The sequence below is a fragment of the Phacochoerus africanus genome, chromosome 2 (assembly GCF_016906955.1).
Source record: "Phacochoerus africanus isolate WHEZ1 chromosome 2, ROS_Pafr_v1, whole genome shotgun sequence".
Lineage (NCBI taxonomy): Eukaryota > Metazoa > Chordata > Mammalia > Artiodactyla > Suidae > Phacochoerus > Phacochoerus africanus.
The window spans coordinates 181,771,359-181,797,541 of record NC_062545.1 but is presented as its reverse complement, the minus strand read 5'-3'; the positions used below and the strand labels follow the sequence as shown (position 1 = coordinate 181,797,541).

The 26,183-nt window shown below is 39.9% G+C and overlaps 1 protein-coding gene across 1 annotated transcript in view; it reads left to right on the top strand.

The window, feature by feature from the left end:
* The first annotated feature begins 654 nt into the window (after positions 1 to 654).
* Positions 655 to 26,183, top strand: part of POLE2 (DNA polymerase epsilon 2, accessory subunit) — a 33,141-nt gene continuing 7,612 nt past the window's right edge. The window contains exons 1-15 of the mRNA XM_047767269.1: positions 655 to 786; positions 3,890 to 3,990; positions 6,872 to 6,947; positions 9,900 to 9,977; positions 10,113 to 10,206; positions 14,646 to 14,720; positions 16,828 to 16,911; positions 18,000 to 18,056; positions 18,486 to 18,534; positions 19,145 to 19,217; positions 22,694 to 22,866; positions 25,019 to 25,108; positions 25,271 to 25,325; positions 25,906 to 25,965; positions 26,053 to 26,130. Coding sequence (XP_047623225.1) covers positions 719 to 786; positions 3,890 to 3,990; positions 6,872 to 6,947; positions 9,900 to 9,977; positions 10,113 to 10,206; positions 14,646 to 14,720; positions 16,828 to 16,911; positions 18,000 to 18,056; positions 18,486 to 18,534; positions 19,145 to 19,217; positions 22,694 to 22,866; positions 25,019 to 25,108; positions 25,271 to 25,325; positions 25,906 to 25,965; positions 26,053 to 26,130 — 1,211 coding nt within the window. The 5' untranslated portion in view covers positions 655 to 718. The remainder of the gene's footprint in view (positions 787 to 3,889; positions 3,991 to 6,871; positions 6,948 to 9,899; positions 9,978 to 10,112; positions 10,207 to 14,645; positions 14,721 to 16,827; positions 16,912 to 17,999; positions 18,057 to 18,485; positions 18,535 to 19,144; positions 19,218 to 22,693; positions 22,867 to 25,018; positions 25,109 to 25,270; positions 25,326 to 25,905; positions 25,966 to 26,052; positions 26,131 to 26,183) is intronic.

Below are 26,183 nucleotides of genomic sequence, written 5' to 3'. Positions count from 1 at the left end.
AGTGGCAGATAGATTAACAGTCCACTTGCTGGAATCAGAATCAGTTAAAATCCTGGCTCTACCACTTACTTACTAAATCTTTCATCTTGAACGAGCCATCCACCATCTTTGAGTCTCACATTCCCCACTGTAAAATGAGGATGTTGAAAAAATAGCACACAACTCATTCGGCTTTATGAACATGACATTAATTCATTTAAAGCGCTTATTGTAGTGCATGAGGCATAGAAAGTCTGCAACTGCAATTAAAAGCGGGATGGGTGAAAATGATGGTGATGCGTAGCAGCTTCGAGTGAATGTCGGGGAAAGCCCTGTGGTGACACAGAGTATTTCCAGGGCCTGTGTGAAGCAGAGAACATAAGTGCACAAGGGCCCTGGGTCCGGGATGAGCCTGATCCGAGTCAAGGAAGGAGGAGGGCAGCGATGATAGTGCACTGATTAGCTCAATGAAGCATTTAATATAGGGGAAGCCCATTCCCAACCAGACACTAGGGAAGGAAGCTCTCGCTTGTCAGTTTCGAGCAACAGAGCACCGCAGGGACTTCTTCTCCTGCAGCCCAGACCCTGCGAAGCTTCAGCCAGCCTGCACGCGGAGCTGCCAAAATCTTCGCACCAAGGTCGGAGCAGCAGCGGTGGGAACCTGTGCGTCCGGGGCGGGGCCAGGGCGGAGCGCGCCCGGGAAGGGGCGGGGTCGCAGCCGTGGCGCCAAAACGCGAACATGGCGCCGGATCGGTTGCGGAGCCGGGCTCTCTCTGCCTTTAAGCTCCGCGGCTTGCTGCTCCGGGGGTAAGTCGGCAGGGCAGCTGGCGAGGCGAGAGGGGAGAGCCTGAGCCAGGAAGCCCGGCCAGGCGGCGTGGCAGCGGGATGCACCGCGCACGGAGAGGGGGTTTGGCCTTAAAATGACAAAGACCCTTCAAGAGTTCTAAGAAGGGAAGAGGATCTGGTGATGCCTTAGGTTTCCCCAACGTTCGTACGGAGTGAAAAGTTTCTCCCGGAAGAAATGAGGCTTTCCTGCACGTGTCAAGCAGCCGGAGAAGCGGTGATCGGTGCCGCAGCAGCGGTGCACCAGCACGGTGCTTGGGCACCTCTCAGCCCCCTTTAGGGCTCCGCCAAATAGGAATCCTTAACCGTGCTGCTTCACCTAGTTACTGAGACAGCGAATGAGAGACCTGGGAAAGCCCATTGCATTTCGGTAGCTGTCAGGTTATACTGTAGCAATTGTGGGCCCTGCCAGCCTTCCTAATTTTGGATCGGGTATTATTCTTGAGAGAGAATTCCTGGAGAGTTAAGAAACGGGTAGGTTTGAAGCGTGTTTCTAGGTATCCTTGGCCTTTTTAAAAAAATTCTTTTAGAATTTCTCTGATAGGTTTCCTGACCATATCTGTGTTTTCTATTAGTTATAGAATGAACCCTCCCAAGGTATCAGGTTTTGATTGCTCTTGTGTGTGTAGCGGTTTTTTGGGTTGTTTTTGTAATGATGAGTTTTATGGGACTTTTAACCTTGCTTTTGGGTTAGTGGTGAACAAGGGTAAGAATCGATATGCTCTAGGAGAGAATAATGAATTTTGTTTAGTTGATCTCTGACATTTTGAAAATGTGAGCCACTTGCTCAGTTAGTTTTTCTTTCTTTTCACTTAGAATTTGACCTGATATTGAACTGTCATTCATTAGTTCAGTCAGAAAGAGACTGAAATCTATTAGCTGCAAAGTACTATTGAGGCAAGGGAGTAGGAATAAGACACAGCAGACCTTGGGGGCAGATAGTATGTTAATTGTCTATTGCTGCATAACTAATTACCCCCAAATTTAGAACTTTAAAATGTCATGAGTGACAGAACATTGTAAATCAACTATAATAAATTAATATAATAAAATAATTTAAAAAATAAAATCTCGTGCGCTTATAGTCCTTCATTTTCCATGGGTCAGGAATTCAGGTGGGCTTAGCTAGGTCCTCAGCTTCAGAGTCTCATGTAAGTCTGCACGGTTAAGATGGAATCATCTCAGATGTCGGTTCGGCAGTTTGCTTCCAAGCTCATTCAGTGATTGGCAGGATTCAGTTCATTCAGGATTGTTGGACTGAGGGCTTCAGTCTTTGTGAGCTACTGGGCCTCCCCAACATGGTATCTTACTTCATCAAAGCCAGCAAGAGAGTCAGCTATAAGTGGAAGTCAAATCTTTTGTAACCTAAGCAAGAAAGTGACATCTTGTCGCTTTAAATTTTTATTTTTAGAACTACAATGCAGTCAACTATTCTATCATGTTTGCTATATTCTATTGTTAGAAGCAAGTCACAAGGTCCAGCCCACACTCATGGAAAGGTGATTGCACAAGGATATATGGATTATTAAGGATCTTCTTAGAAGTCTATCTACTATAGATATCAAATAATTCATAATTACTTACTTTCAATCGTGAAAAGGATCCAAGGAAGGGAAAGCTATGATAGTATATAGCCAGGTGTGTAAATAGTTCTAGAGTTAAGGAATACTTCATTAAAGAATGGTTTGAGCCAAGTGTTAAAGGATAAGCAGGACTTGTTGACTAGGTGAAGAATGGGGCGGGGGCGGTGGTGGTGAGGAATGACTGTATAAAGACCCTGAGGTAGGAGAGCACCGAGGCCAGAGACACTGGACAGGCCTAATGAGATTCTGTAGGGCCCAGATCCTATATTACTTTGGTCTGTCCTAAAAACTCTCCTAAGATTCACTCAATATGTGTGTGATTTTAGGGACTCAGGCATCAAATATTTATGGGCCACTTTCAGTGTGCTTAGCGCTCTGCCAAAGGATGGCACAGTTCCATTTCTCAAGGAGCATCATCTATAATAAATTGGAGGGATGTGACACCCACATATGAAACAAGAAGCAACCCAAGATATAGGACAGTAAGATAATGTGAAGTGTAAAATTGTGTTCCGCAAATACACAAAGACATGGATTTAGGTAATTGTTTAAGAAGACAGTGTTTGGGGTTCCCCCTGTGGTACAGCGGAAACAAATCCAACCAGTATCCATGAGGATGCACGTTTGACCCCTGGCCTCGTTCAATGGCTCAGGGATCTGGCGTTGCCCTGAGCTGTGGTGTAGGTTGCAGACGAGGCTTAGATCCCTCGTTGCTGTGGCTGTGGTGTAGGCTGGCAGCTGTAGCTCTGATTTGACCCCTAGTCCAGGAACTTCCATGTGCCACAGGTGCAGCCCTAAAAAGACCAAAAAAAAAAAAAAAAAAAAGGCAGTGTTCAATCTGAGTATTATTGGAATTAAAATTAGAAGTTCATTTGATTTTTAAAAAGTTGCAGCTTTATTGACTTTGTGGGTGGGAGATGGGAGGGATTCATGTGATTTTGATGGGTATCATTACTTCTATGACTATATTTAAAGGTCCGAGGTTTTTCTAGCATCATTTTTTTTTTCTGATTTTACAATTGAAAACAAAAGTGAAATTACTAGAATTTAAGTAAATTCATTATCAAATTAATAAATATATATTTAAGTGCCTGTTATGTTCAGTACATTGAAGCCAAATGAGTTCTGCCTTAAATGTAATGTAAATGGTACAAGGCTAATGTGATGTAGCAGATCGAAGGTATCTATAAGTGAGATTTTTAGTGATTTCAGAAGGAAAGGGAGATTGCAATAGATAAGGCTGGTCTAGGGAGGCTTCTTAGAAGAAGAATGTGATGTGGGGTTTTAAGAACGGTTATATGGGCAGGGTATAGGAGCAAAATTTCATTCAGAAAGCACAGGCAAGGAGAGTACTACTTCCAGGGAGGAGTGAGTGGACCTTAGTTTCAGTCCCAGATTGATGAGCGTTTGCCAGATTTGGGCACAAAACCTTTAGCCTTAATTCCCAAAGATCTGCCTCATCTTTTCTTTCCCTCTCTTCTCAGTGAAGCTATTAAGTACCTCACAGAAGCTCTTCAATCTATCAATGAAGTAGAGCTTGAAGATTCACTGGAAAAGATCATTGATGCAGTTGAAAAGCAACCCTGTGAGTAACATTAAAATTTTTTTAATGAAAGTATAGTTGATTTACAATGTTCTGCCATCTTCTGCTGTACAGCAAAGCAACCCAGCCATACATACACATACATTCTCTTTCTTGTATTGTCCTCCATCATGCTGCATCACAAGTGATTGGATATAGTTCCCTGTGAACATTTTCTGACAGCTCTTCAATTGATCATATAATCTGCATCCTCAGATTTATAGATTTAAGTAAAAGTTGAAGATTCAGTGTTTTAAGATGTCCCTGTGGTATAAGACATACCTCTGGTAGCCTTTGTTGCCAAGGGGTCACCTGCAGTTCTGTTGGAACCTAGGGGCATTCCCCAGAGACTTTTTTACAGTTCTTCCCTTTTGTGGATTCCCCTCTGATTCCTTTATGGTCATTTTTTTTCCCCTCTGCATGCCTATACTTTGTCTTACTTATGTTAGGTACTCTTCAGTGTGTGCGGGGGTGGGGGGTGGGAAGAATGAGTGAGCAGGACTAACTTTCCCTTGTTTCAGCCTTTCTTCAGGGATTGGTTTTTTTTGTTTTGTCTGATTTTTTAATTACTCAAATGAATTTATCACATCTGTAGTTGTATAATGATCATAACAATCTGATTTCACAGGATTTCCATCCCACAGCCCAAGCACATCCCCCCACCCCCAAACTGTCTCCTCTGGAGACCATAAGTTTTTCAATGTCTGTGAGTCAGCATCTGTTCTGCAAAGAAGTTCAGTCTGTCCTTTTTTCAGATTCCACATGTCAGTGAAAGCATTTGATGTTGGTGTCCCATTGCATGGCTGACTTCACTTAGCATGATAGTTTCTAGGTCCATCCATGTTGCAAAAAATGCTGGTATTTCGTTCTTTTTAATGGCTGAGTAATATTCCATTGTGTATATGTACCACATCTTCTTGATCCACTCCTCTGTCGATGGACATTTAGGTTGTTTCCATGATTTGACTATTGCAAATAGTGCTGCAATGAACATCAGAGTACACGTGTCTTTGCGAGTCATGGTTTTCTCTGGGTAGATACCCAGGAGTGGGATTGCTGGATTGAATGGTAGTTCTGTGTTTAGTTTTTTGAAGAATCTCCATACTGTTTTGCACAGTGGTTGTACCAATTTACAATAGGGATCGTTTTGTTAAATACTTAACCTTTTTCCCAGAAGCATGGGCCTGCAAAGGTGAATACTCTTCTCTTAGGAAAAAAAAAAAGGTCGATGGGCTCACTGAAGGAGAGAAGCGAGTGTGGCTTGCTCTTTTATGTTGTAAAGATGCACTTTCTTCAGTCAAACAGGAGGAAACATGTTTCACGATACAGGAGAAATTGCTCTTATATCTCATTTTCACTTCTCAAGGTAGAATTTTAAATATACCTTTGCTTTTAAAAGTTTGTTATAGTCAAAGATTTAGAAAATTATTAAATTGGAGTTCCCATTGTTGTGCAGCAGAAACGAATTGGACTAGGAACCATGAGGTTGTGGGTTCAATCCCTGGCCTTGCTCAGTGGGTTAAGGATCTGGTGTTGCTGTGAGCTGTGGTGTAGATCGCAGACACGGTTCAGATCCGGTATTACTGTGGCTGTGGCCGGCAGCTGTAGCTTGGATTTGACTCCTAGCCTGGGAGTCTCCATATGCTGCGAGTGTGGCCCTAAAAAAAAAAAAAGAAAAAGAAAAAAAAGATTAAATTTAGAAAATTAGTATACATTAATAAGACGGTACATGGTATTCTCCCTGAGAACATACAAGTTGTTATGGGAACCCCATCTAGAATTGGGCTAGGTTTGTGTGGCTCTCTGCCCCTCCCAGCTATGTTCCTGAGTGGGTTATTCCACCTCTTGAAGTTGTACTTTCCCCACCTGTAAGACATGGGCGTATGAACAGCAGTCTTTTTTTTTTTTAATTTTTATTTTATTTTATTTTCCCACTGTACAGCAAGGGGATCAAGTTATCCTTACATGTATACATTACAATTACATTTTTTTCCCCACCCTTTTTTCTGTTGCAACATGAGTATCTAGACAAAGTTCTCAATGCTACTCAGCAGGATCTTGTAAATCTATTCTAGGTTGTGTCTGATAAGCCCAAGCTCCCATCCCTCCCACTCCCTCCCTGAAATGCAAATCAAAACTACCATGAGATACCACCTCACACCAGTCAGAATGGCCATCATTAATAAATCCACAAATAATAAACGCTGGAGGGGCTGTGGAGAAAAGGGAACCCTCCTGCACTGTTGGTGGGAATGTAAACTGGTACAGCCACTATGGAGAACAGTTTGGAGATACCTTAGAAATCTATACATAGAACTTCCATATGACCCCGCAATCCCACTCTTGGGCCTCTATCCGGACAAAACTCTACTTAAAAGAGACACATGCACCCGCATGTTCATTGCAGCACTATTCACAATAGCCAGGACATGAACGTCAGTCTTATAGGACATCTATCTAATAATGCTTGTAAAGAAATGAGCATAGTGCCAAGTGTTTACTAAGGGCTTAAAAAGTGGTGGCTGTTACTGGTATTACTCTTACTCTCATGCCTATTGACACATAGCAATTGCAATAAAAAGTTATACTAATGTAACCTTATGAAACCTAGGAGCTTACAGAAGTGTTTATATACCTATATGGATATTATTAAACAATATTTAGAAAAGTAGGGCATTTAACTATGTATTAAGATATTATAAGCGTACTTGAGTGTGGAAATTTAAGGTAGTTACTGTACTAACCTAATATTTTTTTTCTCCTAAAGCATGTATAATGAGAATCTTGGGGTTGGTGTTTGCAAATTACTTTTAGGAAAAAAGCTTTGTGTAGAAAAAACTTTTATGCCTGTTTTTAAAATTTGACTTTGAACTTCTCTTTTCAGTGTCATCAAACATGATCGAAAAATCTGTAGTGGAAGCAGCAGTCCAGGAATGCAGTCAGTCAGTAGATGAAACTATGTATGTCAAAATAATTAACTTTTTCCCTATGTTGGAAGTGTTACTGAGTGGTTAAATTATTTTCTGAGGAAATAATCAGTGGTTATCATTACTGCAGTGGTTATTTCTTAGGGTTTCTTTTTTCTTTTTCTTTTTGTCTTTTTAGGACTGCACCCATGGCATATGGAAGTTCCCAGCCCAGGGGTCGAATCCAAGCTGCAGCTGCCCACCTACACCACAGCCACAGCAACTCAGGATCCAAGCCGCATCTGTGAACCACCCCACAGCTCACAGCAACTCGGGATGCCCAACCCACTGAGCGAGGCCAGGCATTGAACCCACATCCTCATGGATACTAGTCGGGTTCATTTTCACTGAGCCATAAAAGGAACTCCCTATTTCTTAGTGATTCTTAAGTGACAGTTTGCATTACAAACCACATTATTAAATGACTCGGCTTTACTGTTTTTTTCCCAGGATTTGACATCTTGGTATGTTTGTACCATTAACAACTTTTGCCACTTACCCAGATAATCTGACATTTATATTCTATATGCTGTAGAAGAATTGAATTGATTATTCAGAAGTATAATTTATTTTTTTCCTTAGGGAAGTGCTAAGTCTGGAAAGTTTGGGAACTTATCGTGGGTCACATGGTCATTGGCAAAGAAGAGTAGAAACCTCCTTTATGACTCTTTACTCTGTATCATGCTCTTAGGACTTTGGAATTTATAGTTTTTCTGGGTTTTATTTCCCTGAGTGTACCTCTTTCCTTTCTTCCTTTGAATGTGATATTTCTTTCCAAATTCACAGGGTTTAACTGAAAGGAAACATATGGAAAATGGAGAGAGAATTTTTTTGTTTTGTTTTGTTTTGTCTTTTTTTTAGGGCCGCACCCGAGTCATATGGAAGTTGCAAGGCTAGGGGTTGAATCAGAGCTACAGCTGCTGGTCTACACCACAGCTGCAGCAACACCACATCTGAGCTGTGTCTTTGACCTACACCACAGCTCAGGGCAACGCCAAATCCTTAACCCATTGAGTGAGGCCAGGGATCGAACCCAAATCCTCATGGATGCTAGTCAGATTCGTTGCCACTGAGCCATGGTGGGTACTCTGAGAGAGACAGTTTTAACTTGAACTGTTTTTCCCCTATTTGGGGCAGAGGAGTTAATTGAAAGGAGTTATTACTCATTTTGGTCAGTAGTTTTTAATCTTTTTCCTGTCAGAACTTATTAGAGCTGCAGAAAAATACAGAAATTGAAGAATTTTCATTTTATCTTTGCCAGCTCATATTTTTAAGATACTAGAGTACAGGAGTTCCCTGGTGACTCAGCAGGTTAGGGATCTGGCACTGTTCCTGCCGTGGCATGGATTTGATCCCTGGCCTGGGAACGTTCACATGCCTCGAGAGAGCCAAAAAAAAAAAAAAATGATACTAGAGTACAGTGACATGCCCCTAAAGCTATGGATGGAAATTCAAAATAATTGTATCGAAGCCTGAGGATTATAATCCTAAAATAGGCATTAAAGTTACCTGCTGTTTCTGTCAACCTGTTGATATGCTAGAGTCAGCCAGTATAGAGGATAGGTGGGGACTGACTGGTAAATGGTCTTTGTAACTCTAGTTGTCAGAAAGTCATTATATTGTAGCACAAGGGAGAGGCTCTCATTTTTATCGATGGAGAAGTGTCAGGCTAAGTTAAATAACTTGCCAAAATTGATCCACTAGAAAATCATGGGGCTGTGCCTAGAATCAAGACTTGCTTCAAGTCTGCTGGGTCTCTGCTACTCTATGCTAGGTGCTACCACCAGGCTAGCATGACATTTTTGAGACCATCTTCATTTTGGGAGATAAATAGATATAATGTTAGGGAAGGTTTTTTAGGTCGGAATATTTATGCAGTAGTGCTGTGAAATTTTTTTGTCCTTGTTGCTTTTTAGGGCCACACATGCAGCATATGGATGTTCCTAGGCTAGGGGTCAAATCAGAGCTGTAACTGCTGGCCTACGCCACAGCCACGACAATGCTAGATCTGAGCCTCATCTTCGACCTACACCACAGCTCACAGCAACACTGGATTGTTAACCCACTGAGCAAGGCCAGGGATCAAACCCTCGTCCTCATGGATACTAGTTGGATTCATTACCACTGAGCTACACTGGGAACTCCTGTTGTGAATTTTTTTAAAAACCTCTTTCAAACATGGTTATGTTATTGACAGTGTCTAAGGATATTTTGTTGATTTTCCTTCTCCAACACTAAATGTTAAGGATATGGCCAGAATTCTAGGGGTTCTTTTTCTATTTTACATCATTTCCTGAGTCATCTATGTGTAATATTTTGGATTAAAAGATGGTTGGAAATGAATCATATCCTTTAATAATATTGTAGCTCATAAAAGTAGTACATATTGTGAGAGATTTCTTTAATATGTGACTGTTTTGTACATAAATGTTCTTTTTCAACAGATGATATTCTTAATTAGAAATTAACTTAATTAGGAGTTCCCTTTGTGGCTCAGTGGTAACAAACCTAATACCCATGAGGATGTGGGTTTGATCCCTAGACTTGCTTAGTGGGTTAAGGATCTGGCCTTGCAGTGAGCTGTGATGTAGGTCACAGACATGGCTCGGATCCCACATTGCTGTGGCTGTGGCGTAGGCCGGCAGCTGCTGCTCTGATTCGACCCCTAGCCTGGGAACTTGCATATGCCGCAGGTGCGCCCTTAAAAATAAAGCAAAGAAAAAAAGAAGTTAACTTGATTAATTTTTTTGTTTGCTTGAGTGTATTGGCAATGCATTCTTGTCTCTGAGAGGAAAATGCACAAGCTTAAAATTTTACCCCATGTTGTTTTGACCCTATGTGAATGTGTACATGACCTCTGAAAGGTATGTATGATATGAGATTATAATGCAAGTTTTCATATTATGTTTTAGTAAATCAGATCTGCTTCTGTGGGTTGTTTTTCAGAGAACATATTTTCAATATCATAGGAGCATTTGATATTCCACGCTTTGTGTACAATTCAGAAAGAAAAAAATTTCTTCCGTAAGTATGCCATCTGTTGATGTTAAGCCAATTGCAAATGTGTTTTTTGGGGGAAGGTATATAGTTTCCTGTTGCATTTTTCACCTTTCCTTATGTATAATGATAACCATAAATAGGCATCCTTTTTTGTTCTAGGTTATTAATGACCAGCCATCCTGCACCAAATTTATTTGGGACAGCAAGAGATAAAGCAGAGCTGTTTCGTGAACGATACACCATTTTGCACCAGGTAAGTCAGAGGGGTAGAAAGATATGGTTTTGGCTTAGATAAGACTTAGAGATAATTAAAGGATGGAATTTTGTACTCTAAAATTTCTCATTTAATAGACTGTTATTGGGTTCTCTCTGTTTGAGACCATATAGGGGTACAGAAATTTTAAAAATACTTTCTCTAACAATCATGATGATGACTAAAATAGTAGCTAACATTTTTCTAACATGCTTTTGATATACCAGGCACTCTTTATCACTTTATAGACATTATTTACCTCATTTGATGCTATTATTCCCATTTAATAGATGAGGAAACTGAGACCTAGAGAAGTTTAGTCACTTGCTCAGAGATTACATCTAGTAAGTAGAGACAGGATTTGAGGCCAGTCATTCTGCTCTGGAGCCCAGCCATTGCCTCTTACACTATACCACTTTCAAGCAACTTATGAAATTAAAGGAATGATGGAGTTCCTATTGTGGCTTAGGGGTAATGAACCCAGCTAGTATCCATGAGGACACAAGTTCAATCCCTGGCCCTGCTCAGTGGGTTAAGGATCCAGTGTTGCTGTAAAGCTGTGGTGTAGGCCAGTAGCCACAGCTCCAATTCAACCGCTAGCCTGGGAACTTCTATATGCCACAGGTGTGGCTCTAAAAAGACAAAAAAAAGAAAAAAGAAAAAAAGAAATTAAAGACATTTGCACGAATAAAATATGAAGTAAAATTTTACATGTACTGTAGGAGAAATACAAACAGAATGCACTCGATAGAAAAATCAGAGAAGGCTTCATGGAAACAATGGTATTTGACATGGGCCTTGATTTCTTTGATCTTGTGGAAATGGGGAAAAGGTGAATGGTGTGAACAAAGACAGAACAAAAGGAAAAAGTAGACTCTGCACAGGATTGATGAGCAGTCAGTCCCTTGTGTGTGGAAGGGAAGGCTTGTGAAGAGGAGTAGGCAGGATAAGTCTGGAAAATCAGGTGGCAGCTAAAATGTGGGCTTGCCTTGGGTACCACTCTTGGGAGTTGGGACTTTGTTCCCTTGATACAGGGAGCCTTAAGATACTAGAGCGATGCAGTCATATGGGTTTCTTGAGCACTTCCTTTCTCTGCAGATTGTGGGATGAAGTCAAGTATGTGAGAAGAGAAGACTTAACAGGAGTCTGTGGTATTAGTCCTGGAGTAAATGAGAGCCCAAAATGAAGGAAGGCAAGAGGAGTAGGCAGAGGGGACAGCCCTCAAGCAGTGGAAGCCATGGTTCATGGTGACTGATTGGACATAAGAAAGAAGGCTGAGAGTGAAGACTCAAAGATAATTAAGGTTTTGAGCCTGAAAGAGTGGATGTGGAATAAAGGTCATATGTTAACAACCAGGAAAAAGAGAATGAGGAAGATGATGGCAGGTTCTGTTTCAAACATTTGAGTTCAGGTTGCCAGTAGGAGAGCAGGTGAAATGTACATCTGGAGCTACAGAAAGAGATCTGGGTAGAGAGAAGTTTAGGGGATGTCTGCCTGGAGTAACAGATGGGACTGCAGAAGTGAGACCCTGGAGTTCCCGTCGTGGTGCAGTGGAAACGAACCCAACTAGGAACGATGAGGTTGCGGGTTTGATCCCTGGCCTCGCTCAGTGGGTTAGGATCCAGCGTTGCTGTGATCTGTGGCGTAAGCTGGCAGCTGTAGCTCTGATTAGACCCCCTAGCCTGGGAACCTCCATATGCTCTGGGTGTGGCCCTAAAAAGACAAAAGATTAAAAAAAAAAAGAAGAAGAAGAAGAAGTGAGACCCTGAGAGATGATAGAAAAGGGCAGAGGACAGGGCTTGGGGGCTAGGCCAGGGAGGTGTTACATGATGGAGGCACAAGGTTTCTAGGAGAGGATGGTCATTAGGAATAAGACTGAAGGTTGGAGAAAAGGAGCACTGAAGAGGGCTATTCTCTCCTGCCTCCATTGCCTCCATAATGTTGCCAGATTAATCTTCCCGAAGTTTAGCTCTGATCATGTCCTGATTTTGCTCAGAGGTTTTTCAAAGATGTTTAGTGCCTATTGGATTACATAAACTGTACTTAATATCTGAGATCTTCTGTCACACATTTTTGATCTAGTCTCTAAGCCAAAACTGAGACATGGAGTTATTGTTTCTGTTTCTTCCACATCTTCTGTAACTTTGTTTATTCTCTTCACCTTTTGGACTGCTCTTCCCTCTTATCCCCAACTGTGGAAACCCTCCTAATTCTGGAAGGCCTTCTCAGATTCCTCTTCTTTTCCAGAGCCCTTCCTTATCTCCAGTTAGACTCGATCTCTTCCTGCTTTCAACCCAGGGACTACTCAGTGTGTGTCCTATGTCCCTTATAGTGTTTGCCCTGCTTGTCATTCAGGGTGCTCATCCCTGTTGTCAGACTGCCCTCCTCTTGTTTATTTCCTCTGCCACATTCAGTGCAATGATTTCCACAGAGAAGATGCTCAGTAAACACACCATGTGTCTTTTTCCTTTCTTTTTTAAAATTATGTTAGGAATTCCCGTCGTGGCTAACAATCCCGACTTGTATCCATGAGGATGAGGGTTTAATCCCTGGCCTTGCTCAGTGGGTTAAGGTATAGGTCACAGATGCAGCTTGGGTCCTGTGTTGCTTTGGCTGTGGTGTAGGCCGGCATCTACAGCTCTGATTAGACCCCTAGCCTGGGAACCTCCATATACCGCAAGTACAGCCCTAAATAGACAAATGACCAAAAAAATAAAACAAAATAAAATTATGTGAAAGCCTATGACATTATGTTGGGTTTGTCATTTAACCCTCCAAGCCTCATTAGAAGGGTTGAATTTTAGTCCATTCATATTTTTATTGCAGTTATCTTCCTGAAAGCAAATCTGATTTTATCATTATCCTTTTTAAAATTCATTATTTTTCATTGAATAGAAGATAAAGTTCTGGGCTTGACAAATAAAGCCTATATTGTTGGGGCTCTTTTATTAGAGGTTACAAAAACCCAAACTGGCTAAAAGAGTAAAAGGAACTTCTTGACTTGTGGAGAAGTCTAGAGGTCCAGCTGCGTCACACATGGCTGGATCCAGGTGCTCACACAGTGTCATGAGGTGTCTACCTCTTTCCATCTCACAGCAATTGAAAAAAAATTTACTTTACTTTCAAGAAAGTTCTCTCTATGAAGTGACAAAAATGGCCACAAGTAGCCTTAGTAACTGTTAGAAGAGTTCTTCTTGTCCAGTAGTTACAGCAGCTATCTCGTACTGGCCCAGCATCAGGCACTTGCTCAACTCTGAGCCAACCACTGGCCAAGGGAATGGAGAACTTTGATTGGCCAGGCCCTGGTGGTCTCTCTGTGGAAGGGGAGAGGCACTAGTACTACCTAAACTGGGTGGACCACAGTCAGAGAGTGATGGTTTCCTACTTAGAGGCTCTAGCCAATGACTTGCATGGTCTGATGTTCTGCCCTGTGTACCTCACGGTACAACTGTACTAAACCTCACATCGCTTCCTAAATACTCCTTTACTTTTATAACTCTTTCTTGTCACATATTCCTTCCTCTTCCTGAAATGTCTTGTCTCAGCCTCTCAGCTTCCTTTTGTGTATGTGTGTGTGTGTTTTAAGGCCTCAGATGTGGCATATGGAGGTTCCCAGGCTAGGGGTCGTGTTGGACCTATAGCTCACCCCAACGGGGGAATCCTTAACCCACTGAGTGAGGCCAGGGATCAAACCCGCACCCTCATGGATCTTAGTTGGGTTTGGTAACCCACTGAGCCACAATGGGAATTCCTCTCAGCCTCCATTTGTCTCTTACCAGCAAAGTCTGTTTTTAGGATCTCCTTAAATGGTCCTTTCTGCTCAGGGTCCTTTGTGGTATTGTGACCTGTTGACTCGCCTCTCTCACTGACCCCTGTGCTCTGAGGATGAAAACTTGATTTTTTTTTTCTCTTTTTGCCTTTGTCTAGGGCCGCTCCCACAGCATATGGAGGTTCCCAGGCTAGGGGTCTAATCGGAGCCATAGCCGCCGGCCTACGCCAGAGCCACAACAAATGCGGGATCTGAGCCACATCTGCAGCCTACACCACAGCTCACGGCAATGCCAGATCCTTAACCCACTGAGCAAGGCCAGGGATCCAACCCGCAACCTCATGGTTCCTAGTCGGATTCGTTAACCACTGAGCCACAACGGGAACTCCAATGATAGCTTGATCTGTTGCCATCATATCCTCAGCCCAGAGCATATTACTGCTAGGTACACAATAGACCTTTTTTTTTAAGTCTTAAAATAATTGTTTTTATTTTTAAAGTTATATATCTATGTATTTATACATTTAAATTATGTGGGTTTTCAAATTTATTGAGAGTTGTTAATAGTAACATTACTTTAAGGACAGTGCTTTGTCAGGGTACTTTTTAAATGAATCTTAGTTTTAAATATTTGTCTCAGTAATTCATGTGTATCTTTCTTTTTTTCTAGAGGACCCACAGACATGAATTATTTACTCCTCCAGTGATAGGTTCTCACCCTGATGAAAGTGGAAGCAAATTTCAGGTTAGGTCATTATCCTAATTATTTAGGGGGTGTAAGTATACAAGTTAATATTTATTGCTTAATCCTAATTTGTTGAATTTTAAATGAAAATGAACCACTCATAACTGTTTAACTAGCTAACTGACCTATGCATGCCCACTGCTGGTATAGTCCATGCCTTTTCTCCTGGGTCCTGCAACTCTCTGGTAGAAGCAACTACCGCCTTCTTTGAGGCAGGTTCTGAGACTCTGGTAGCACCAGAAAGTCTCTGGCCACACAAGATAGCTCCCTAGTCCTCCTGGTCTATTTGCTGGATAGTACACAGGCTTTCTGACCAACCCTCAACATTACTCTTCCTGCCCTCACTCACACTCTAAAATCCTGGTCCGTGCCCTGCCCAGCCCTCTAGTGACCACCACACACTTGTTCAGCTAAGATATGGTATATCAGCTGGAGTGAAAATTTTACTGAAAGTACACACGAAATATGTGTGGAATGCATGAGAGCTCACAGACAGGCCACAGGCTCGTCTGGGGAGAGGGAGCATGTTTTCTGCTATGTATGCTCCTTCCACTGCTCTACTTCAGAAAGCAAACAGCACTGTCAGTTTTGTTCCTACAGTGCACCTAGTCACCGTCACCTAGTCACCGGCAGTCCATCTGTGGCTTTGTTCCCCCCAGCACCTTTAGCCCCTTCTGGCTAGCCCCACCATTTCTGTGAGGTTCCAAATAGCTTCTGAAGAGCATCAGTTCATTCACTTCTCAACCATGTCAGATCAGAATTCACAATAAAAAGTCTGGTAGATACTAAAACAATAATAATTTCATGCTTAAATTAATGTTTGATGCCAGAACCATAAGGAGAAAATGTTTATAGATTTGATAATTTCTGCTTTTAACTTTTTTTCCCTTTAGCCACACCCCTGGCATATGGAAGTTTCTGGGCCAGAGGTTGAATCTGAGCTGCAGCTTTGACCTTTGACATATGCCACAGCTGTGTGGCAACTCTGGATCCTTAATGCACTGTGCTGCAGCAGGGACTCCTCTGCTTTTAACTTTTGTTGGAGAAAAAACTGTATTAAGTTTTGGAAATTGATGTTATTTATATTTCTTTACCAAAGATGGTCTATGTGTTTTCTTATTTGTATTAGGTTTCCTATGGCAACTCAGATATCCCCAGCCTAGAATTATTATTTCACTTCTCCTTTTTGCCACAGTAACTTTAAGGTTTAGCTTAATTATTTATTGTTCTTGTTATCTTTCTAGCCTATTTAATTGGTTTTGGGTTTTTTTTGTTTTTTTTTTTTGGTTTTTAGGGCCACACTTGGGGCATATGGAAGTTCTCAGGCTAGGGGTCGAATTGGAGCTGTAGCTGCCATCCTATACCTCAGCCACAGCAATATAGGATCCAAGCCTCATCTCTGACCTACACCAGATCCTTATCCCACTGAGCAAGGCCAGGGATTAAACCTGAGTCTTCATGGATGCTAGTTGGGTTCATTACTGCTAAGCCATGATGGGAACTCCTATATTCTTTTTTTATATTTTAAAGATAAATAAACTTATCATTATTCAAAATAATATGGTATGAAACATCAGTCATTGGTAAGGGCCTATGTTTATACGGTGTGTTTTTTGTTTTTGTTTTTGTTTTTGTTTTTGTTTTTGTTTTTTTGCTTTTTATGGCTGTACCCAAGGCACATGGAGGTTCCCAGGTTAGGAGCTGAATCAGAGCTGCAGCTGTTGGCCTATACCATAGCCACAAACACCATATCTGAGCCTTGTCTGTGATCTGCACCATAGCTCATGGCAACGCTGGATCCTTAACCCATTGAGCGAGGCCAGGGATCAAATCTGCTCATGGATACAAGTCAGATTCCTTTCCACTGAGCCACAATGGGAACTCCTATATGGTATTTCTTGAGGCATAATTTTACCAAGCCATCATCAGTTGGTATTTTAACTTTTTGTAGGATAAAATTACATTTTCTAAGTTTTGTTTGATTTTCTACTGTAAAACAGGTGTAAATTTTGAAAGGTACACTCAAAATTTACTTATTTATAAAAAGATTAGTTTCTTAATAGAACATATTTTCAGTTTTTAAGTATTTATTTTATTTTATTTTTAGCTTAAAACAGTAGAAACTCTACTGGGCAGTACCAGCAAAATTGGAGATGTGATTGTTCTTGGAATGATAACCCAGTTAAAAGAGGTATGTGAACCTGATAAACATCCAAATTTTATTTTCTGCCTTCAGACTGATGAAATGTCAGTTACATATAGCATTTCTACGGAGGGCACAGGAATGTATTCTTCACTGAAAGCACCTACTCCATTCACCAAGTAACCTTTTAATTTGTGTTCGGTTTCCTGAGTAGACATCAGGAAGGAGTGTCTTGTACAAGCCACCAGTTTGCATCACCTGAAATTAGTCCCCCACTGACCTCTGGTTGAACTGACTGTACTGAACAAACAGAGCTGCAGACCACATCCTGGTCCCTGGGAGATGCTGTTGGCTCTCTTAGGTGAAGGCACCTGGTGAGGCCCTTCTTATGGCAGCAAGCGTCTCTCCTGCCATCTCTTGATGGGCAGTGGTCATTGTCCAGGTACCTGTGAGGAGTCTGAATCTCAATTAAGTGATGACTTTGTGATCACCAGACTAGTAAATGGAAAAGCCTTGACTAGAATTACTGTTTTGTTTTTGATTTTTTTAATTTAATTGGTGTATAGTTGACTTACAGTGCTGTGTTAGTTTCAGGTGTACAGCAAAGTGAATCAGTTATATATACCCATATACACGTATCCATTCTTTTTCAGATTCTTTCCCCATATAGACTATTACAGAATATTGAGTAGAGCTCCCTGTGCTAGACAGTCAGTCCTTGTTAGTTATCTATTAGTAGTATGTGTATGTTAATCTCAACCTCCTCATTTTTCCCTTCCCCTACATTTCCCCTTTGGTAACCATAAGTTTGATGTTGAAAGCTTTGAGTCCGTTTCTATTTTGTAAATAAGTTCTTTTCTTTCATATCATTTAAAAAATTAGAATGTACATATAAGTGATATCTGTCTGACTTCAGTTCACTTAGTGTGAGAATTTCTAGGTCCACTCATGTTACTGCATGTGGCATTATTTCATTCTTCTTTATGGCTGTGTAATATAGGAATTACTGGTTTTTTAAAAAATCCACTATACTCTCTTATTGTATTTCTGTTGTCAAAATTATCAGTGTTTTAACTATTTTGTCATAGTATTCATTTTTACATAAATATGAACATATTTCTTTTACTTTTCTTTAGGGAAAATTTTTCCTGGAAGATCCTACAGGAACAGTACCACTGGATCTTAGTAAAGCCATATCCTTCACTTTTACTTTTTAAAATCTATGTTGGCGAAATTGATTATGCATCATTGTCAAATTTACCTATTTGGATTCTCAGTGGAACTTTGATATGGTGGTGTAGGAATTGAGAGATATAATTCTAAACAGATAGCAAAAAAAAACCCCAACCCTTTAATTTCCCCTATTTGGAGAATCCAGAGAAATCACTGAGAAAGTTTATAACACGCTAAGAATGATCTATACTCTCAGTACCAGGCTGCATCTTAGAATCAGTCATGGGGACATTTAAACCTAAAATTCTTCAAGCTATGATCTATTCACAGTTTTAGATATGAAGTCTTTGAGTTTATTATTTGGAAGTTCTACTGAGCCCAAAATGTGTATTGACTTTCTCACCACCTCAGGTGTAGAAATGAGATTATTTTCCTTAATTGTTGTGTACCAGTTCCATAGTGGTTTATACACAGAGTCATGCTTTGTCTTAGCAGAGGGTAAGTCAGGATACTTTTTTCCTTGTCCTCCTCATTCTATAGTAAAATCCTTTCTACATTGGTTGAAGTATGTTAATATGATGTAATTTGGGCAAACACTAATTATGAGAGCTTACTTGACAATATTAATTAACTCTCAGACGGGGTTTCTTTTCGGGGTAATAAAAATATTCTGAAATTAGTGCTAATGGTTGTACAATTTGTGAGAACCACTGAAATATACACTTTTAAAGGCTTGTATGATATATGAATTATATCTCACTGAAGTTGGGGAAAAAAGATTTTACATAGGGTCATACAGTGAAAATTTCCTAATCTGTGTACTTTGTCTCTCTGTACTCTTAGTGTGTCTTGTGAAATAAAAAAGGGAAGAGTTTTACTTCTTAACCTATTACTATTTCATGAAAAACATTTTTTTTTTTTTAATAGAACTGACACTGTCTTGGAATCTGAAGTTGTTATGTAGAGCAATAGGATTGGCAAATTCTGTAGTTTGCTGACAGGGGATGGGATGATGGCCTAGCATTACTGCTTTGTGTTCCTTGGTTTTGTCCTTTCCAATGAGGAGAATTAGATAAATGAAAGTGATTTGTTACTTATCTTTTTTCAGGTTGGTTTGAGGATCAGATATTTCACGTCAATGCCTTTGGATTTCCACCTACTGAACCCTCAAGTACTACTAGGTATAAAAATGTTTGACCTGAACTCTAGAAATTTTGTAGTACTGGCAATAATGAGTGTATGATAGTATATCATAATCTCAATTATTACAAAGCCTCAGGCTTTGTGTCAGAAGGGGAAAAGCAATGGAAAATGAGAAAAGACTGAGCTTTATATGTAACTGAAAACTAGCAGGTTGACTCCAGATTTCCTGCAGTAGAATCTCTGTACTTTGGCTTTAACTGGGAAAGGTTTCCAATCTATTGGTCTTATTAATCTATAGGGTTGATGAGAAGTTCAGCTGAGATAAGATATAGGAAAACACTTCGAAGATTATAATTCCCATGTTAATATGAAGTTGTCATTTTTATATTTTACTGAATGAGAGTTATAAGAGGCAGATTATATACCTCTTTTAATGTAAGTGAAATCATTATAATATTAGAGCTGTTCCAAAAGGGCCTTCTTTGAGAGGAATGAGTTCCCTGTCACATTCAAGGTATTTGAGCAGAGGCCAAGTTTGGTGTAGAAGTTGTAGCTGGTGGCCTGTGCATTGAATGTAGTCTACAGACCTTTTCCTTTTCCCCTGTGAGCTGTTAGAACACATTTTGAATTAGTTTCTAATAGTTAAAAATTAGGATATTTCTCATAAAAGTCTATATTTCTGTGTTTTCTTGAACAGTCAGAGCTGGTAATACCTCACATATGAATTCTCCCCTGGAACAACTATACTGGAGTGATTGCCCACTTTGGGCAAGGTATGTGTGTGCACCCTCGCTCACACATAGTCAGCTTCAGCTAGCTTCTGTTCTCATCTTTGGAATTCCCTTCCTTGATATCTGGGGGAATTAAAGTAGTTGCCTTCTGATCTTGAGATTTCATGATTGGTGGTGATTTCAAGAAGTATAACGATTAAGATTTTAGTCCCAGTGTGCTTGTAGCAGTTCAGGTGCCAAGGCCACGTCTGCTGGCTGGGAGTCATTAGCAGGCAACCTTTGCCACGCACTTTCTTCCTATTGAAGGAATCCAGGGGGAAGTGCTGGTCATGCCACAGAGAATACAAGCCCTTATCAAGCTAGGTCACTTTTTTTTTTTTTTTTTTTTTTTTTTTTTTTTTTACTCTGCACCCATAGCATATTGAAGTTTCTGGACCAGGGATCAAATCTGAGTCACAGCTGCAACTCATACCCAAGTTGTGGCAATGCCAGGTCCTTAACCTGCTATGCCACAGTGGGAGCTCCAAGCCAGCTCACTTTTAAGTGAATGCTTTTTAGTGCTAGTTTGTGGCTAGGTTTATAACATGGTAGGGTTTTTTGTTTGTTTGTTTTGACTATATTTAAAGCATAATTGCTGTTGTCTTGGTGTTTGAGTTTCCTACAAGTCTCAAAATTACTACATTGGAAAATGAGAGGTTTAATTGAGGAAGCTGGTCACATGTATTACCATTCGTTTCAATTTAGCCAAGAGACCATCTTTGTAAGGTCTCAAATAATCTTGCATTTTAAATCGTCCCATCTTCTCTAAATTAAACTGTATTTTGTGTGTTTAGTATACTCATGGACTGGTATGAGGTGTCATAAAGTACACTGTAGTAAAATAATTATTTTATTCCTGTTAGGATTATAAATTACTTTTCTCTTAAAGTACCTCCAAAGTAAAATTCAGAGGCCTGTATTGTGGTGGTAGTCAGTGGATTCAACAATAGATATTTTGGGAGTTCCCATTGTAGCTCAGTGGAAACGAATCCAACTAGTATCCATGAAGTTGTGGATTCAATCCCTGGCCTCCTTCAGGAGGCTAAGGATCTGGCATTGCCGTGAGCTGTGGTGTAGGTTGCAGATGCGGCTTGGAGCTGGCATTGCTGTGGCTGTGGCCTAGGGGGCCGATTCGACCCTTAGTCTGGGAGCTTCCATATGCCGAAGGTGCAGTCCTAAAGAGCAAAAAACAAAACAAAACAAAACAAAAATAGATGTTTCATTGAGTTCTTTTTATGTATAAAATGCTGTTTTAGGGATAAATGAATATAGATAGATCTACCGCATGGCCCCATCCCAAAAGGATTTACACTGACCTAATACCGTCCCGCCACTGCCTGGTCTACCACAGAATTTTTTTAGGATACAGATTTCATTGCCATGTTGATGTCTTTTTCTGGTACAGGGCATGTGACTTGTATTTTCTGAGCCCAGAGTGTTGTTCGAGTTCCTAGAATTCCTTAAGAGTATTTCTTGGGAAAATAGGTACTGTCAGGCCTTCCTCTTGCTCCTGTCTTTGCACATTATATTCCACAAACCAAGGATGGAAGATGTTAGTGAGGCTTTTTTGAATTTAATTTCTTAAGAGTCAGTTCACTACGTATTTCTTTCTTTGAAATAGTTTATGTTTGGGTATCATCTTATTTCATTCCTCTGATACCTACAGGATTGTAATCTTATACTGACACCTGTTATGGGCATGGCCTCAGGCAAATGACTTATTACTTCTGAACCTGAACCTTGTTTTGTCTTTTGTAAAATAGAGAAAATATAATTTACTAAGATGAGAGGTTATTTTTTTTAAGGATTTAAAAATATAATCTATCTGATATATGTACACATTCTCCCTAAGAGCAAGGATTCAGTACTCCCTAATGCAGTATTTGCAGTGACTATAGACTATAATTACAGTGAATAACAAGAATCAACTCTAACAAAATACACATATATATAGAGAGAAAGCTTTTTATGCATGAATACATAGGTCTATATCTATTCCCTTTTTAAGGGCACCAAAAAATGGACACATACTGTACACTGGTTTGTAACCTGCTTCTTCAGTTAATAATATGCAGTCAAACATTTTCTTTTACCATGAAATATTTTTATTACATGATTTGTGACATTCAGCAAATATATTTTGAGCACATACTACAGGGAACTGTAGGATGGCTGCCGAGGAATGGTGGATGGCCAGAGCAATAGAGGCTGTGTGTGCAAAATATTACCCCAATTTCCTCCTGATACCTTTCTTGGGAAGCATTAGGGTTCCTTCCAGATTTTCACAATTCTGGGATGTAGATTAATCTTATAGTCGTAATTTCTTAGAACAGATTTCTCAAAGTAGAATTGCTTGGCCAAATGGCTAGCACTTTTTTTTTTTTTTTTTTTGAGGCTTTTACTAGTTACTCAATTCCAATTGATTACCTATTTTTCCTACTTTCAACTACACAGAAATAGAATTTATTCTAATATTTGCTTTAGGTAAGTTTTAAAAGGTATAGATATAGTTTGCTTATCTTAAACACTTTACTGCTTCAGTATTGCTTCATTTCTCATTTCAGTTAATTTAAATGATAAGCTTCTTTTTTAAGTGCTACAAATAATACAGTTTCTTGGTACAGTTTTCACTGATTGGAAAATAACCTCATTAGATAGAAAGAAGCTAAATTTGTAGAATTATCAGAAAAATATCTCCTACAGAATATAGGATAGAAGATAATTATTGTGTTGTAATTACCTAGGGCATACTATGGAAATATTAATTTTTTTGGAGGGCCTTCTAATACATCTGTGAAGACTTCTGCAAAACTAAAACAACTAGAGGATGAAAATAAAGATGCCATGTTTGTGTTTATATCGGATGTTTGGTTGGACCAAGTAGAAGTATTAGAAAAACTTCATACAATGTTTTCTGGTAGGTGTCATTTTTTTCTATTCTTTTTGAACTCTTATGAGACTTCATGTCTTAAAACAAATTCTTTTTTAAAAAATGTCTTTTTGACTAGTCTACTTATTTATTTTTTTATTTTTATTTTTTTTGTCTTTTTGCCTTTTCTAGGGCCACTCCCATGCATATGGAGGTTCCCAGGCCAGGGATCTGATCTGAGCTAAAGCCACCGGCCTATGCCAGAGTCACAGAAACTTGGGATCTGAGCCAAATCTGCGACCTACACCACAGCTCAGGGCAACACCGGATCCTTAACCCACTGAGCAAGGCCAGGGATTGAACCCACAACGTCATGGTTCCTAGTCGGATTCGTTAACCACTGCGCCATGACAGGAACTCCCTTATTTATTTATTTATGTCTTTTTAGGGCTGCACCTATGGCATATGGAGGTTCCCAGGGTAGGGTTCTAATCGGAGCTGTAGCTGCTGGCCTACACACAGCCACAACAAGACCAGATCCAAGTTGTGTCTGCAACCTACACCACAGTTCATGGCAACGCCGGATCCTTAACCCACTGAGCAAGGCCAGGGATCTAACCTACGTCCTCATGGATGCTAGTCAGATTCGTTTCTGCTGAGCCACGACGGGAGCTCCCAGTAGTGTGTTTTTTAAAAAAACATTAATTCAGCAGTAAAATATTTTAAATGAATTCATCTTAAAGAATTATATTTTTACATTTGAAAAATAACTATATGTATGTGTCTTTATGTGTGTATGTATTCATTATAAATAAGAATTAGTCCTGGAGTTCCTGTTGTGGCTCAGTGGGTTAAGGACCTGATGTTGTCCCTGTGAGGATGTGAGTTTGATCCCTGACCTCGCTCAGTGGGTTAAGGATCTGGTGTGGCATAGATTGCAGATGTGGCTTGGATCCGGTATTGCTGTGGCTGTGGTGTAGGCCACAGCTGCAGCTCCAATTTGACTCCTGACCCAGGAACCTCCACATGCCACAGGTGCAACCTTAAAAAAAAAGAAAAGAAAGGATTAGTCCCAAGAACAGTATAAGAGTGGATAACAGGGGAATTCCCGTCATGGCTCAATGGTTAATGCATCTGACTAGGAACCATGAGGTTGCCGGTTCAATCCCTGGCCTTGCTCAGTGGGTTAAGGATCCGGCGTTGCCCTGAGCTGTGGTGGAAGTCACAGATGTGGCTCGGATCCTGTGTTGCTGTGCCTGTGGCATAGGCCGGTGGCTATAGCTCCGATTAGACCCCTAGCCTGGGAACCTCCATATGCTGCAGGAGCAGCCCAAGAAAATGGCAAAAAGACAAAAAAAAAAAAAAGAGTGGATAACAGCTTAGGCTTTGGAGTCTGACAGAACTGGGCCTAAGCTGTAGCATAATAGCTTGGTCAAGTGGCTTAATCTCTCCCTCTCAGTTTCTAGGGATGTTGTAAGGATTAATCAAGCCATTGAAGGGCCTGGCACAAAATGAGTGCTCAATAAAGACACTAATATTACTGTTATTTTTATAAAAGTAAAGTATTATTGGGAGTTCCCTTCATGGTTCAGCAGAAACAAATGTGACTAGTATCCATGACACAATTTCAATCCCCGGCCTTGCTCAGTGAGTTAAGGAGCCGGTGTTACCATGAGCTGTGGTGTAGTTCACAGACTCTGCTCAGATCCCGCATTGCTGTGGATATGGTGTAGGCCAGTGGCTACAGCTCCAGTTTGGCCCCTAGCCTGGGAACCTTCATATGCTACTGGTGTTGCCCAAAAAAGACCAAAATAATAATAATAATAATAATAAGGTATTGTTTTTAAAATAGTAAGTTTGTGGATTTTTAAAATCTTTTTAGGGTCACACCCGTGGCATATGGAGGTTCCCAGGCTAGGGATCGAATTGGAGCTGTAGCTGCTGGCCTACATCACAATCATAGTAAACGTAGGATCCGAGCTGCGTCTGTAACCTACACCACAGCTCATAGCAATGCTGGATCCTTAACCCACTGATGGAGGCCAGGGATCAAACCTGTTTCCCCATGGATGCTAGTCAGACTAGTTTCCACTGAGCCACGACGGCAACTCCTAAAATATTAAGTTTTATTGTAAAAAATCTCATGGTTAAAAGATTTCTAGACTACAAAAGTGATGTTCATTTATTCTTTTATTTTTAGGTTATTCACCAGCACCTCCAACCTGCTTTATTCTGTGTGGTAATTTTTCATCTACACCATATGGAAAAAATCAAGTTCAAGCCTTGAAAGGTATTGAAGGCCTATTTAATGTGTTTCTACATTTATATAAACTAAATTGATAAATAATCTATAATATTATAATTTCATTCAAAAGATGTAGAGTTGTATCTAATCAAATAAAATTTGATTTATGTACATTATATGCAAATTAATGTCCCTTTAAAATTTTAGATTCCCTAAAAACTTTGGCGGATATAATATGTGAATACCCAAATATTCACCAAAGGTAATGATTTCTATTGTGGTATTTTTAATTTAAGGTTTTGTTTAAAAAACACCAAAGATGAATCTTGGGTTTTATTAGTGATTATTAAGAAGTGAATGGAAAAAAAGGTTGAGAAAATTAGTACAGCTAAGAGATAAAAATTATTCTTCTATCACAATAAAGTATGTTATGCTCTAGTAAGATTTATAATGAAGAGTATTAAAAGGGAACAGTGATAATTTCAACCATATTCCAGATTTCTTGGTGACATTACTCTAGAGGTCTAAAGTGTATACTTCAATATGATAGTCTCTGGCCACATGTGTCTCTTTAAAGTTAAATAAAATTTAAAATTCAGTCATATTAGCCACAGTTCCAGCACTCAGTAACTGTACAGTACAGCTATAGAACATTTTTATCATTGCAAAAAAGATCTATTGGACGGTATTGGTCTGGTGACTTTTAGTAGTTCATTTATTAAAATGCATGAAATTTAATTTTTAAAAATTCACTGTTTAATTAAAGGCAATAACTTGGTTTTAGACCCCTGGAAAGTGATGCAATAATATTTTAGAATGAATTATGTTGAATTTTGCTACAGTAGTCGTTTTGTGTTTGTACCTGGTCCAGAGGATCCTGGATTTGGTTCCATCTTACCAAGGTAAGTTTTATTCAGATATTTGCAACAGGAAAGAAAACTTTGTAAACTCTAAAAATATATACTGTATCACAAAAATTGTTTTTATAGGCCCCCATTTGCTGAAAGCATCACTAATGAATTCAGACAAAGAGTACCATATTCAGTTTTTACTACTAATCCTTGCAGGTAAATATTAGTATTGGGGGCAGTTTTTTTCCTTTCATTTAAAAATTTAACTT